General features: G+C 48.1%; 1 protein-coding gene across 7 annotated transcripts in view; it reads right to left on the minus strand.

Moving 5' to 3' along the window:
• Window positions 1-282: 282 nt before the first annotated feature.
• Prosap (SH3 and multiple ankyrin repeat domains prosap) overlaps window positions 283-12,320 on the minus strand; it is a 310,745-nt gene continuing 298,707 nt past the window's right edge. For 6 of the 7 annotated variants that reach the window (XM_076520102.1, XM_076520098.1, XM_076520101.1 and 3 more), the window contains 6 exons: window positions 11,486-11,687; window positions 11,093-11,402; window positions 10,059-10,252; window positions 9,762-9,923; window positions 7,267-7,567; window positions 283-6,447 (listed from right to left, as the gene is read on the minus strand). In XM_076520102.1, coding sequence (XP_076376217.1) covers window positions 5,225-6,447; window positions 7,267-7,567; window positions 9,762-9,923; window positions 10,059-10,252; window positions 11,093-11,402; window positions 11,486-11,687 — 2,392 coding nt within the window. In that variant the 3' untranslated portion in view covers window positions 283-5,224. The remainder of the gene's footprint in view (window positions 6,448-7,266; window positions 7,568-9,761; window positions 9,924-10,058; window positions 10,253-11,092; window positions 11,403-11,485; window positions 11,688-12,320) is intronic. The other variant, XM_076520099.1, reaches the window with a different exon arrangement.

Below are 12,320 nucleotides of genomic sequence, written 5' to 3' on the forward strand. Positions count from 1 at the left end.
ATAAACTTCATGATAGATTGATTGCGATTAAAAAATAATTGCAATAGCACAATCGAAATTAGAAGATAGCGATTGATTGCACAGCAAGCGAATGCTCAAATGAAGATGTTTGAATAAAATATTCTTCCATGCTTTATTGTGGGTATTTTAGAACTTCGAAGAGTCTAAATTAAAGCTCAGAAAACGTTGTTTGCGCTATACTGAATGCCATTTGAAACAGATCTTTGCAACCTGAAACGATAAGGAAGGACTACAAATTGTGTAGAGTAAATTATGCCGTAGTTATTTGAACATGATCGGTTATTATTTATCGTCGAAAAATTGCACGTATCTTGCAACTCGTGATACAGTAATTATAGTACAAAAGGTACTAACGATAATCGCAGGATGATGATACTATAATAGTAACTAAGAATGAAAGGAGATGCGTTGAACGTCGAGCGATGACTAAAACGTGTGTTTGTCTATGTATGTATGTATGTATGTATGCGTACGTGTGTATGTATGTGTATGTGTACAAGGTTTTAGAATAACGAAACAAAAAAAAAAAGAAAAGAAAAACAAAAATTAAACCTGAAATTTCAAAGGTTCAATCCGAGTGACAATGAGTTACATTTGACGCCTCCGAACAACGATGTGTACCATTTTGACATGGTGGTGAACGCGCGTAATACAGCGACTCAAGGGACTGGGACGGGTTGTAACTCTTTTTGGAAATAAATAAACGAAAAAAGAGAAAATGCAGGAATTATTTGTTCTACACGACAACGTAGAATCGAGAGAAGTCTGCTACACCGAAAGCCAGAATTCAAAGTGTTGCAACGTATTCGTTGTATCTGGATAACGAATGGTTTATTGAAAGCTATCCATCGTGTTAACTTTATAAATTCACTCGGTTTCCGTCCGGTACTTGAAATCTTCTACATTCTGCGGTCGCGAACGTCACGCATAGCGCCCTCGTTCCGGAATAAATCATTAATGCAAGTGCAGCTACGCGAAACTTGTTTCTTTTGGAGCCAGCTATATGGTATAAAACATTCTACTATCTCGTTCTCAACCGAGACAAACGTTCCTCGGCCGCAAGATCGGACTATTTGTCGAACAATGCTTCGAAGTCTTTGAGATTCGCGCAACGCGGGCCGTCCCAAAGCACACGAGGCAACTGATAAACGAACAATGCGAACCGCCGTTGCCGTTCGTTCGGATCTTCGTCCTTAACGAATGCGGTTCTCAAAGAAATCGAACTCAAATAATCAGCGACTCCTGTAAATTTCAAGATCTACAAGAACATTGATTACCGGAAAGTAAAACAGCTGTCGGACAGCGTCCATTCTGGACTCGGCAAAAAGAATCCAAAGGACAGAGTTAAGATCCGAACGGGAAACGTTGTTCCGCGTTTTCTGTTCGTTTATTTCAGCGAAACGTCGTCGAAGTACTCGGTCGAGCGTCGTGTAGTTTGGGCCGCTCCGCGGATCGGTCGGATTTTCGAGTACTCAGTAAAGCGGTGGAGAAGAAATAGATTGTTAAGAGATCGAGATCGGATGTTTACGGAGCGTGTACGGAACGGTTTTTCATCTGAAACGCGTGCAAGCGTCGGCTGTCCCATCAAATTTTGATACATTAACACGCTACTATAATTAGTTTTGGCAGGAATGTAGTTTAACTATAGGTGTATCGTCGCTCGTTTTCCTCGCTCGCCTATGGTACTCTGTGTGCGGCACAGTGCAACTATAACGCGCAACACATTCCGTCGTGGAAGAAACGTGCACGCGTAAATCAGCATAATAATCTGGCGACAATACAAGATAGAGAGACCATTCGTCGAGATCGCAAACAAAGATAGAATTCTATTCTGAAACGGTTTATTATTACACGAGCCGTTGTAATGCGTACAATATTGCTTTACTGACCCGAATCAACCAGTCGATCGTCAAAGTTCTCTTTCGTCGTCGTCGTCGTCGTCGTCGTCGTCATCTTCTAAACCATCGCAGTCTACTACACATCTCCAGCGTTCTCCACATCTTCCACCGTGGTTCCTCTCTTCTTTCTTACTTTGAAACCGATATACACACGCGTCGGCGGCGATCCTCCGCGTTCTACCGATCGTAAAACAAACAATAAAATATCTAAGGAACATTCAATACTTATCTTTATATGATTCCCCTCGACTCGGAAACTATTCACCCCTGATCGCGCGGCTCGTTGACGGGCGCGCGACCGGCGGCGGTCGCATATAATTATCGTTACTTCGCTGTGTGTCTGTATATGAATATGCATTAATCTTTTCTGTTCTCTTGTCTGTTTTGCCGGTTCGTTTAAACTTGAAAAGGCTTAGAAACAATAATCAGGAAGGACGTCGTGTTCTCTCAATTATTTTTCGTAAATGGATGAATCGCTTAGAATCTATCGCGGTGATCGTAAATGTGATGACGACAGTAAATCGTTCCCATCGTTATAGATTAATCAAATACATAGCAATGTTGTGTTCCGGTATATACAGTATGTAGCACTGTCGCCGAGAGTCGCGAGACCGTCCATCGTCGTTCGATCGGTCGTCGACGTTTGTCCACGAGAGAGAAATCGTCGACGCGACGTCACACTATATACAAAAGGAATTAAATCAACACGGTACCGGTGAACTGCGAGGAGGAAGGGCGGAGGGGACAGGAAACGAATCTGTAATTTTTCTTCTCGCGGTCGCGAAATCGTTGCGAACGGACGCGCGTGTTTGCGGCCCCGCGTCGCGGCGGGACGCGACGGCGATTGATTAATCGCGTGATCGCGCGGCAATCGGTCGCGTTCGTTCGCGAGAATCGCGCGGGCGTCTCGCGGCTCCCGGGAGCCCGATTCTCGAAATGGAAGGAATACGATTTCTATCTTACAAGCTGAATAATGTTGGTGCGTTAACGTAGTAGTACAGTGCGTCTCTATTAACGCGATTACGAGCTTAGTGATAAATTCATACTCGTCGTTGCGCTATTTACTCGTTATTACAAACTAGAAACAATCTCTAATGACTTTGCGAGTAGAACTTTGTAATTAGGCTCTTGAGCAGTGTCTAGACACGAGAGATAGAGCTAGAAAGAGACAGAGACAGAGAGAGAGAGAGAGAGAGAGAGAGAGAGAGAGAGAGAAACGAACAGAACCACGCGCGTTTTGCTGGCGAACGGAAATCGATCGGGACACTCGGCACCTTCGATTCGCATCGAGTCGCATTCCCGAAATACCAAATCGACGAAATTCTTTAATCACATTCCAACATAATCACAATTATTCAAGTTCTTCGGCACGTCCGGAAATCATCTCGCCAAACTTTTGCAGAATTTCTCGAACACGCACGGAACGTGTCGCAGGATCAAACTGTGGATCTTCCGATCGCGTTTTGGTATCTCGATGCGCGCATCGGAGACGTCGACAAACTGTTAACAGTGATCTGCTCCGCTGTGGGGAAACTCTTCGGATGGCTTCTCGGGATGGTGGAAGGATCGTTACGTGTAAAAGTATTAAACACGCGTCTGTATCTCGATAGAAACATGAAAAAACAAACCCGGTACGCGCTACACACTCGCTAGCCGGGTTCCCGGCGCACGCACAAGAACATCGCACTTTCACACCTCTTCTCTCTAATTAGGAGCTACGGAGCCGCTTATGGATCCCCCTCCCGATCAACCCCTTAGGCCAATCCACGAGACGGCTGCCGGGAGGCTTCTTCTTCTTCGACTAATCGTGCTCTGCGGCCTCGCGCGGTTCGTATTCTACTACGTTTTACGGTAAAAACTCGCTGAATACACTGTCCAACGCCTACCTTGCGGTCCGACGACCGACAGGCGAGTCTTGTCGATTTCCATATGCGATGAAAACTGTTCTCCTTCGAAGGTGTATCGTTGCATTGAAAACAATTCATAGAAACGTTGAGCAAAAGAAATAAAATAATACTTTATTACGGTCCAAGAGCAAAGAATTCTAAAAGCTGAAACCTCGACTGTCGCTTCGAAATTAAATGTAGCTCGTGATTTAAACATATTCGAATGTTTATAATCTTAGTTCGAGGATCACAGTCGCATGCAGCAAGATTTACAAAATCCTGCTGCGCAGGAAGCTTTCGTAGAACTTTCACTGTTTAAGCGGACCAAATTTATAAAGCTGGAGATTCTAGAGAAAAACGGGCTCGCATGTGAGAGAACCTACAAGAATCGCCCGTTGATTATCGAAGCACAAAAGAAAAAGTTCAAATTTGCTGAACAGTGTTATAATTACGCTCCACTACCGCGGACCTGCGACCGAACGACGCGAGCATCCGGCCGCTCGATTCGCGCGCGGATAAGTCGCGCGTTTTCGCGCCTTACAAAACACCTTCGGCGGTCTAAACGGGAACGCTTTATCGTTTTATCGGTGAAAAATTGATTGCAAAAGTCCTGTGTGTCTGTACCGCGTGTCCTGTCTACGTATGCGTGTGTCCATGAGTGTGCCTTGCGTGTGTGTATGGTGTGTACGTGTGAGTGTGCGCGTGCACAGTGCATCGGAAAATCTCCCGAACAGAATTTACTTCGGCCGCGTGTCGACGCTATGATTTTCGCCTTATCGTTTGGTCAAGTTTGCGCAAACTTAATGCTACCCTCTCTGCCAATCCTCGGATGGCGGACGATAATGGCGATTCTTAGCTCCTTTTAGGCAGTTGTTCATCAACTTTTGTAAAAACGTAGACTTCGCGTAAACCAGATCGAACCGAAGGTAGTTTTGAATTAGCAACCAGGAGCTGCGTTCATGGACAAAATGGACCCGTCATCCGAGGACTGACGACACATTTCGCAGTTTTGCGTTTTAGTCAACTTTTTACTAAAGGGTTGTCTCGATCCAGAACGATGTTACGGAGATTTTAAGTAATATCCCGGCGGAGGCAATATTCCCAGGCGTTAACTAAGACTATCCAAGATCTTCAAGGTTGCATCCGGAGAAGAAAGATGCCGGTTGAATCGGGGAATAATCCGGATGCACTGTGCAGGTTCCATGCGACGCGTTCCCGTCGTGGTCGTCGCTAGCGGAACAATCTCGGCCGCGACCGTACGGAGGAAGACGCGACCGTACGTAGTCCGGGCGATGCGTCGATCCTGGAGGAGGAGGGGGTTAAATACGGAGAGATTAAATTGACTCTGGCGATCGTGGTGCACGATCACGCGCTTCGAACCACCGTGTGTCTCGGCGACAGTCGGCCGGCCGGGATCGTTCACTGGTTGTGCAACCGTCCGCCGGAAGCCTTCACCTGGCTGTTGGTAACTTTCGGTATCGCTCCGATGATCTTAACGCGATTCTGCTGTTGCTGTTGCTGTTGCGGCGGTTGCGGCGACTGCTGTTTGTTGTCGCAGAACTGCGGCGGCGGCGCGAACACGATCTCGTCCGCGTTTCCGGCGGAGGTGCCAGCGTTGAACTCGGGCGGGGGCGGCACGAACAAGTCGTTGCTCTGCTCCTCGGCGTCCGCTTCGATCGGGGGCGGCAGCTGGGCGAGGCTGACCGCGTGTCTGGTCAGCAGTCCGCTGCCGCCGTAGCTGGTCCTCTTCGGGTTCGGCTCCTTGTCGGAGCCGGTGACCGTCAGCACCGTGGTCGGGTGCTGTTGGGTCTCGTTCGCCAGATTCCTCGCCGCCGTGTCGTCGAAGCCCGTCGGAGGACCCACGGGGACATCTTGGTCGGAGCTGACGCCGCTGGAACTGTTGTCGCCGTCCTCGGCCAGCGATCCGGTCTGCTGCAGCAAGAAGTCGTTCGGATGACTCTTGGACGACTTCAGCTGCGTCCGGACCTTCTGGATCTCGTCGACGCTGAACGAGTGCGGCAGCGAGCTGCTGCCCGACGAGCTCGAGCCCGACGTGTTCGAGTTGCCCGACGTCTCCCTGGTCGACTCCAGCTTCTCCCTCGCCGCGGCCTTCTCCAGCTCCTTCGCGATCTCCGACTCGCCGTCGTCGTCGGTCTCCTCCTCGCCCTCGTCGTTCTCCGACTCCGACAGGCTGTAGTCCGGCTCCGGGATCGGCGGCGCTGCGGCCGGCACGTTCGTCCCGGTGCCGTTGTTCGAGAGCGACGACAGGTTCGTGATCGAGGCGCTCGTCGCCACGCCCTTCTTCTTCCGCTCCCGGATCCCGGCCGTGCTGTGGCTTCGGTTCGTCTTCAACGGCTGCGCGTACTGGTTGTTCGCCGACTGGCTGCTGTTCACCTGGTTGTTGCTCGCTACCTGGTTGTTCGCCGCCTGTTGGTTGTTCAGCGGCTTGAACGTAGTGTTGTTCGGGGTGCGCAGGCTGTGCGACTTCCTCACGTGGCACCGGGTCGTGTGAGCCGGAAGGCTGCGCGAACGGTAGCCCACCGTCTTCATGTCCTCCGGCGAGGCGTACAGCTTCGCGCTGTTCGACGGCCGGAAGCTCGACATCACTCCGTACCCACCGTCCGCCGTCGCCGCTGCCAGCTCTGGAAACGGCGATTGCCAGTTTTATCGGTGACGAATTAAGCAGACGAATTAACCGAGGTATTGTTCGACGCTGAACCTACCGCGCCGGTCGGAATAACCCGATCAACGTTTCTTCTTTTAAAACGATTTGTGAAATAATAAATTTAAACCTTTGCACTCGAGTAGGGACTCTGAGGCACCAGTAAAACTGTTACATCGCGTTCCAAGATAATTTTTATATTATCAAAGTTTAGGTGTAAAAAATTGTTAAAAGTCTATCTGTTGTACGAGTCACAAGACTCAATTTCGTATGCACAAAATGCACTTTGTCGCATAAAATGGAAATACCATAAGTCGGAAATATTAATTTAGATTTACGGTTAAAATGGCTTCGAGTGCAAAGGGTTAAGTTTAAAATAATAAATTAATAAATATCGTAATTCGAACGTACGTTATGATAAAAATAGCAAGATGCCTAAGGGAATTCAGGCATGTAATTTTCACGAAGTGTCAAACGTCTCTAGTGCTCGGTAGATTCAGTGTTGATCTAAGGTGTTCGGAATGAAGAACGAGGTCGGAAGAATGGCGCACGATTGCTATATTCGGATGTGGGAACGAAGCGAGGAGAAAACGGTATTGGAAAGAAAGAAGAAAGTTTAGATCATGCATTGCAATGAAAGAACGAGGTACGAGAGGAGTGCGGTGAAGGTCGTGGAAGAAAGGAGCTCGGGAAAGCAAAACGCTGAGGAGAGCGATAAAGGAGGGAGGACGAAAGTAGACAACAAAGAAACATTGACACGACCTAAATGAAGCAGTATTCGCGTGTGGAGCGCACGTACCTTTGACTTGCTGTATGTGGGCCATGTTGTCGTAGACTGAAGCCGGCGTAACAACGTCCGGCACGTTCGCGCCCACGTTCACCTTAACGACCTGGCCAACCGGCGGTGGTGGCGGAGGATGGTTCGGAGGTGGAAGTCCGTTTCTGCCGTTCATCGCGTTCACGTCCTCCTGGCTCCTGTGCCCCTTCGGAGCCAGTATGGACGACTGCACCTGCACGTTCAGGTCCGGAGTGCTATGGAAATCTCTGTGAAGGTCGGAACCGCCGCCCAATCCCCCGAAGAAACGTACTCTCGAGTTTGACTGGAAATAGACCGTCGGTTGAATAGGATTGCACCGGGCCAGCGTGACGGTCAGCGTTCACGAAGACAACAGCTCGACGCATAGCACTACCATTGTACACGACGATCGATACGAGAAGCGGTAGAAAAAAGCGAACTATCTTGAACGCTATCATCCCTTTACCTAGGTCTTTATAGAAGAACGAAAAGGTACTGTTAACTGTTAACTCGTTCGCTGCCGAATAATCGTCATCTCTAAAAAAAAAATCGAAAAATCTGCTGCACGTTAAAATTGAATCGTCGTTACACTTGACGAAATACTAATGTCGATTATATTAGTAGTACCGGCAGTGAACGTGTTAATTAACTTTGACGGTACTCGACAGAACGATGGCCGGGCGATTGAGTCACAAACGATGGCGATTGAGAAGAAGAACTAATTAAATATTTCAGTTCATTTCTACAGCTTTTCGACGCGTAGCAATATACATAGATAAATATGGTAGGTTCATAGAAAAACGCGGCATCTTCGACCGACATTAATTGAAAATGGAAAGCGGAAGTTATTCGTGACTCAACCGAACACCTCGACGCCGACACGGTTCAGGTAGGCTTGTAAAACAACTATGACGGTGTACGTGTAGTAACACATTCTGATTCACCATCACGTACCAATACCAACGCTCGCATTAATGTCTAGAAATACATTCTTCTAAACCGCGTGTAATTACGAAAGACTGGGACTCGTTGAAAGAGAATGGAGTCCCGTTATTTTAAAGGGCTGTACACACCGGGAAGGGCCGAAACGCGATTTTATACACGAACGAACATCGGACGTGCTGTTTGTTCGAAGAGCAGCCAAATATTTTGAGAGAAAAATTGGAAAGGCTTATTTCTAATTCTTATGTTCTTAAGAAATACATCGAACGAACTGGGTGGCTCGATCCTTCCAGGTGTAGATTCGCCCTTGAGCCGCAGCAGGCGTAGGAATCTACGTTACACGGTCCCTAAGACGAAAGCTTTGGAGTATTCCAGCTTTCGAGAAGACGAACGGCCAGGTGCAAGACCCGAAATGCCCGTGAGATTGCAAGACGAGGGTGCGGGTGCGGGTGGGAAACAGGCACGGTCACGCAAAAAAAAAGCGAAAGCAAAGTAATTTGATTGTTCGTTACACGAATACACATCGTTAGTTTCTGCGAGGCGTGTTCATAAAGCCGAAGGTGAGATACCCGATGCCCTTTCGAGCATCGGATTTTCATTAGCAAATGACTTAGTCACCTGGAATCATGCAAGTCACGGACGCGCTAGAAACAAAGTATTTTCGATCAGTAATATAAGTCGTCCTCGTTGTCTCTCTCGTACCAGGAACGCCCCTTGCCGTACACTCGTGCCGGCTTGCGAGAAAACTACAACACACATGCGTGAAAACAGCCACCGTCACCTCGGAGCATGCATCGTCGCGGAGCTATATTCATTGTTAGACCCGCGGATCTTTATGCTTCTTCACAACGCTTCGATCACATTCGAAAACGTTAATTCGAAAACAAATTTTTCAACCGGGTTCCTTTCGTCGTGAAATTACGGGGACCGCACGAGTTTCGTCGCAAGCTCTTCGTTCAACATTTTCTAAAGAATAACATTTTTAGGGTGACGTATTAAGAGGTAGTAAAGTAAAACAAAAAGTATCCTTTTCTCTTAGCGATTCATTTTTCAATGTAGCCGAATAATTCGCGGATGGCTCGCGGACGAGATCAAGCGTCCGAATCGAAGGGTCTCTCTTCGATGATCGTCCACGGTGTCACGCGAAATCGCATAAATGTCCGCAGCACAGTTACCGCTGGAAAACTCGGTAGAACTCTCGAGGACGGTTATCGATAAAATCGAACCAGGCCAAAGGTGGATAATCGACAGAAGCGCCGAGCGAGGGAAGCCCGACCCAAATAGCCACAGTCTACCCAGAGAAATAATGAGTAAAACCAACAAAAAAAAAAAAATAGAAAAAGTAATCGGTAAAGTTGGCCCAAACTCTACAGCTATCACACCAATCTACGCTCGAATCCTGCGGATACGGTGGCGACCGGGTCGCCGTATATCATCTAATTGCAGGCAGATCAAAAGACGGAGATAAGAGAAGTAGGGGTACACGTAGATGATCGAGCATCTCGAGCATGGGTGTACATGTGATTGTGAACGTGAGTGTTTTCTTGTGCTCTTACTTTGCCTTTGCGTTTCATTTCCGCTACGCTCGCGTATACCCTGCCGGTCTTAGCAGGCGAGGATGGATGCGACTTGGTAGCTTGACCAGTCTGAAAGTGAGAGCTCATCATGGACGAGCTGTACTGACCACTGGCGCTACCTTGCTGCCGCTGAAATAGTTCCTGGAAGAAAGTAAGGACAAAGCTTGAAGCCTCGGTGTGTGTGTCGTTCGTGCAGTTGCCATTCAAAGGAGGAACAAGAAGCGCGTGGTTCACGATCGAGCAACCGATCCGTGCTTCGTGCCTCTCTCTCGGTACCTCCAGTTCCGCGGCAGTGATCCTGCTGGAGGTCGGCCGTGACCGGATGCTGGCCGTTCTAGGCTGCACAGGCGTGTTCTGACCGGTGTTCGGCCCGGTCGACGGCTGCTGAGGAAGGTGTATCGACTCCGCGCTGCTCGACTTCGCCCCGGTCGACGTGATCTCGTCTCGGTCGTCCCTCTCGCCGCCGCCCTCTGCAGTCACAACAATTCTGCTTCAACGAAATCCCGTTTGCACGCAATCGTATCACAGGATGAGCAGACATTTCATTTACCCTTTATAAGGGTAATATATAATAGTACCTATAATAATAGTACCGCACAGAACTGCTTTATTTGTAAGTAAGGTCTCAAGTACCAAGTAATTTGGTAAGGTCTCAAAATTCATAACTGAGCACAATAAGAAATAAAAGTTTAATTTGTTAGAAATATTAAGGAATCAATTTTTCTCAGATGCAGTCAGCAAGGATATATCATTGTTCGGTACTATGAGGGTTCAACCCTACGTAAATTCTCTCCAATTGTCCCTCGGCATGTAAACAGAAATAGACAATTTGGGAGGCGGAGATACGATTATTGGAGGCTCGCGGCTCGTTTTCATAGTCGCCGGTTGTCAACAACTATAAAAATGAGCCTCGAGGCTCGAATAATCCTTCTCCCAAATTGTAGTTCTCTTTACAAACTGAGTGACAATTTGGAGAAAATTTACTGCTTTGCTTGGTCGCTGGAATTTGGAAGACTGTTACTGTCCCTGTTTCCTCTTTTGATGCTACATCGAGTGACCCCCTCCATATCTATTAGAATTTGACGATTCTTATCGGTATCAAATTTTCATGGACGTAGACTCAAGATCCTCAGATTCAAACAGATACAAAGAGACCTATACTACCATCGAACGTAACAGCAAAGAACGCTAAATGTTTCGCGGACCGTCAATTCAGCTACCAAAAGTTAGCCTAACGCACTTGTGACAGTCACATTGGAATCCTGTGAACAACGTCGATTTTTTGAATCGAGAGTAGGTGCGCTTCGTACCTAAACCCGCGACCATCGATCTAGCTCGCGCCCGTCCAACGCTCAAGGTTGTCTTCGGATCTCTTCGGGGAGGCATGGGTGCGGGTGATCTGCCGAGGGTGCCGCCGATCACCACGTTGTTGTTACCCTTACGCGGCAGAGTCGCGTACTGTCTTTGAATGGGTTGACTAGTTGGCAAAATGGCTGCCGATTGCGAATTCGGTAGGCTGATCACCGGCGAGACCACGGTCATCCTGACCAGCTCGCCGGACTTTCGGATCAGATCGACCACGTGCTCGTGGGAAGCCGTTGTCACGTCCTCGCCGTTGATCTGCGACAGGAATGAAAATAGTCGCGCGATTCTATATCGTGTTTGTTGCTAAATTGGAAGAAGAGAGGATCGAGCTGGCGTACCTGAATGAGGAAGTCTCCTTTCCGGAGACCAGCCAGATCGGCCACTCCTCCTTGATCGACGTCGTCCAGGTACTGTAAGGCGGGGTACCTGGCCGACGGCGTCAGCTCCATCAAAGGCGAGGTCGCCTTGGCACCTCGCAGCACGAACCCGAATCCTTTTCTCGAGCGGTGCAGTACCACGGTGCGAGGCTCCGACGTCACTCTGGAATCGCGTCGTTAAATTGAATAACGGTGTTACACCGCCGCGGCGCATAAACGGCCGCGCATCCTTTCCGTTACCACTCGGGGCAACGATGCTCCAGGAAATTAGCAGTCGCTCGATTAGGTTGAAATTTCTACGGTTACGACTGTCACGGACGCATCGCGTAACGATTCCCCGACGGCGAGCTCGAAGCCGTAAAACAAATACGAAATCGAAGGGATTACGGCCGGAGTTTGCATACAGGGCGAGGCACCTAACGGTCCCATCTCCAGTATCTCTGTTGGTTTTAAAGATACGTTAAATGTCTTCTCTCTCAATGTCGAATGGCTCGAATCAATTTATTTTCACGTTATACCTTCTAGCTCTTTGCAAGCGAATGTCGTCAAAATTAACGACATCGCGACTAAATGTCTTATGTCAGTAGCAGCAAGCATGCAATCCGATCGTGTACATAACAAAAGATCAGGATACATTGTTCAGGTCAATACAGTAATGTCTCTCTAATCGACGCTCAGATTGTCCACAAAAATGGACAATTTTGGAAAAGGAGATACGATTGTTCGAGCCTCGTGGCTCGTTTTTTTATGGTTATCAATTGTCAACAACTATAAAAGCGAGTTGCAAGGCTCGAAT

Source organism: Megalopta genalis, chromosome 3 (assembly GCF_051020955.1).
Source record: "Megalopta genalis isolate 19385.01 chromosome 3, iyMegGena1_principal, whole genome shotgun sequence".
NCBI classification, from domain to species: domain Eukaryota; kingdom Metazoa; phylum Arthropoda; class Insecta; order Hymenoptera; family Halictidae; genus Megalopta; species Megalopta genalis.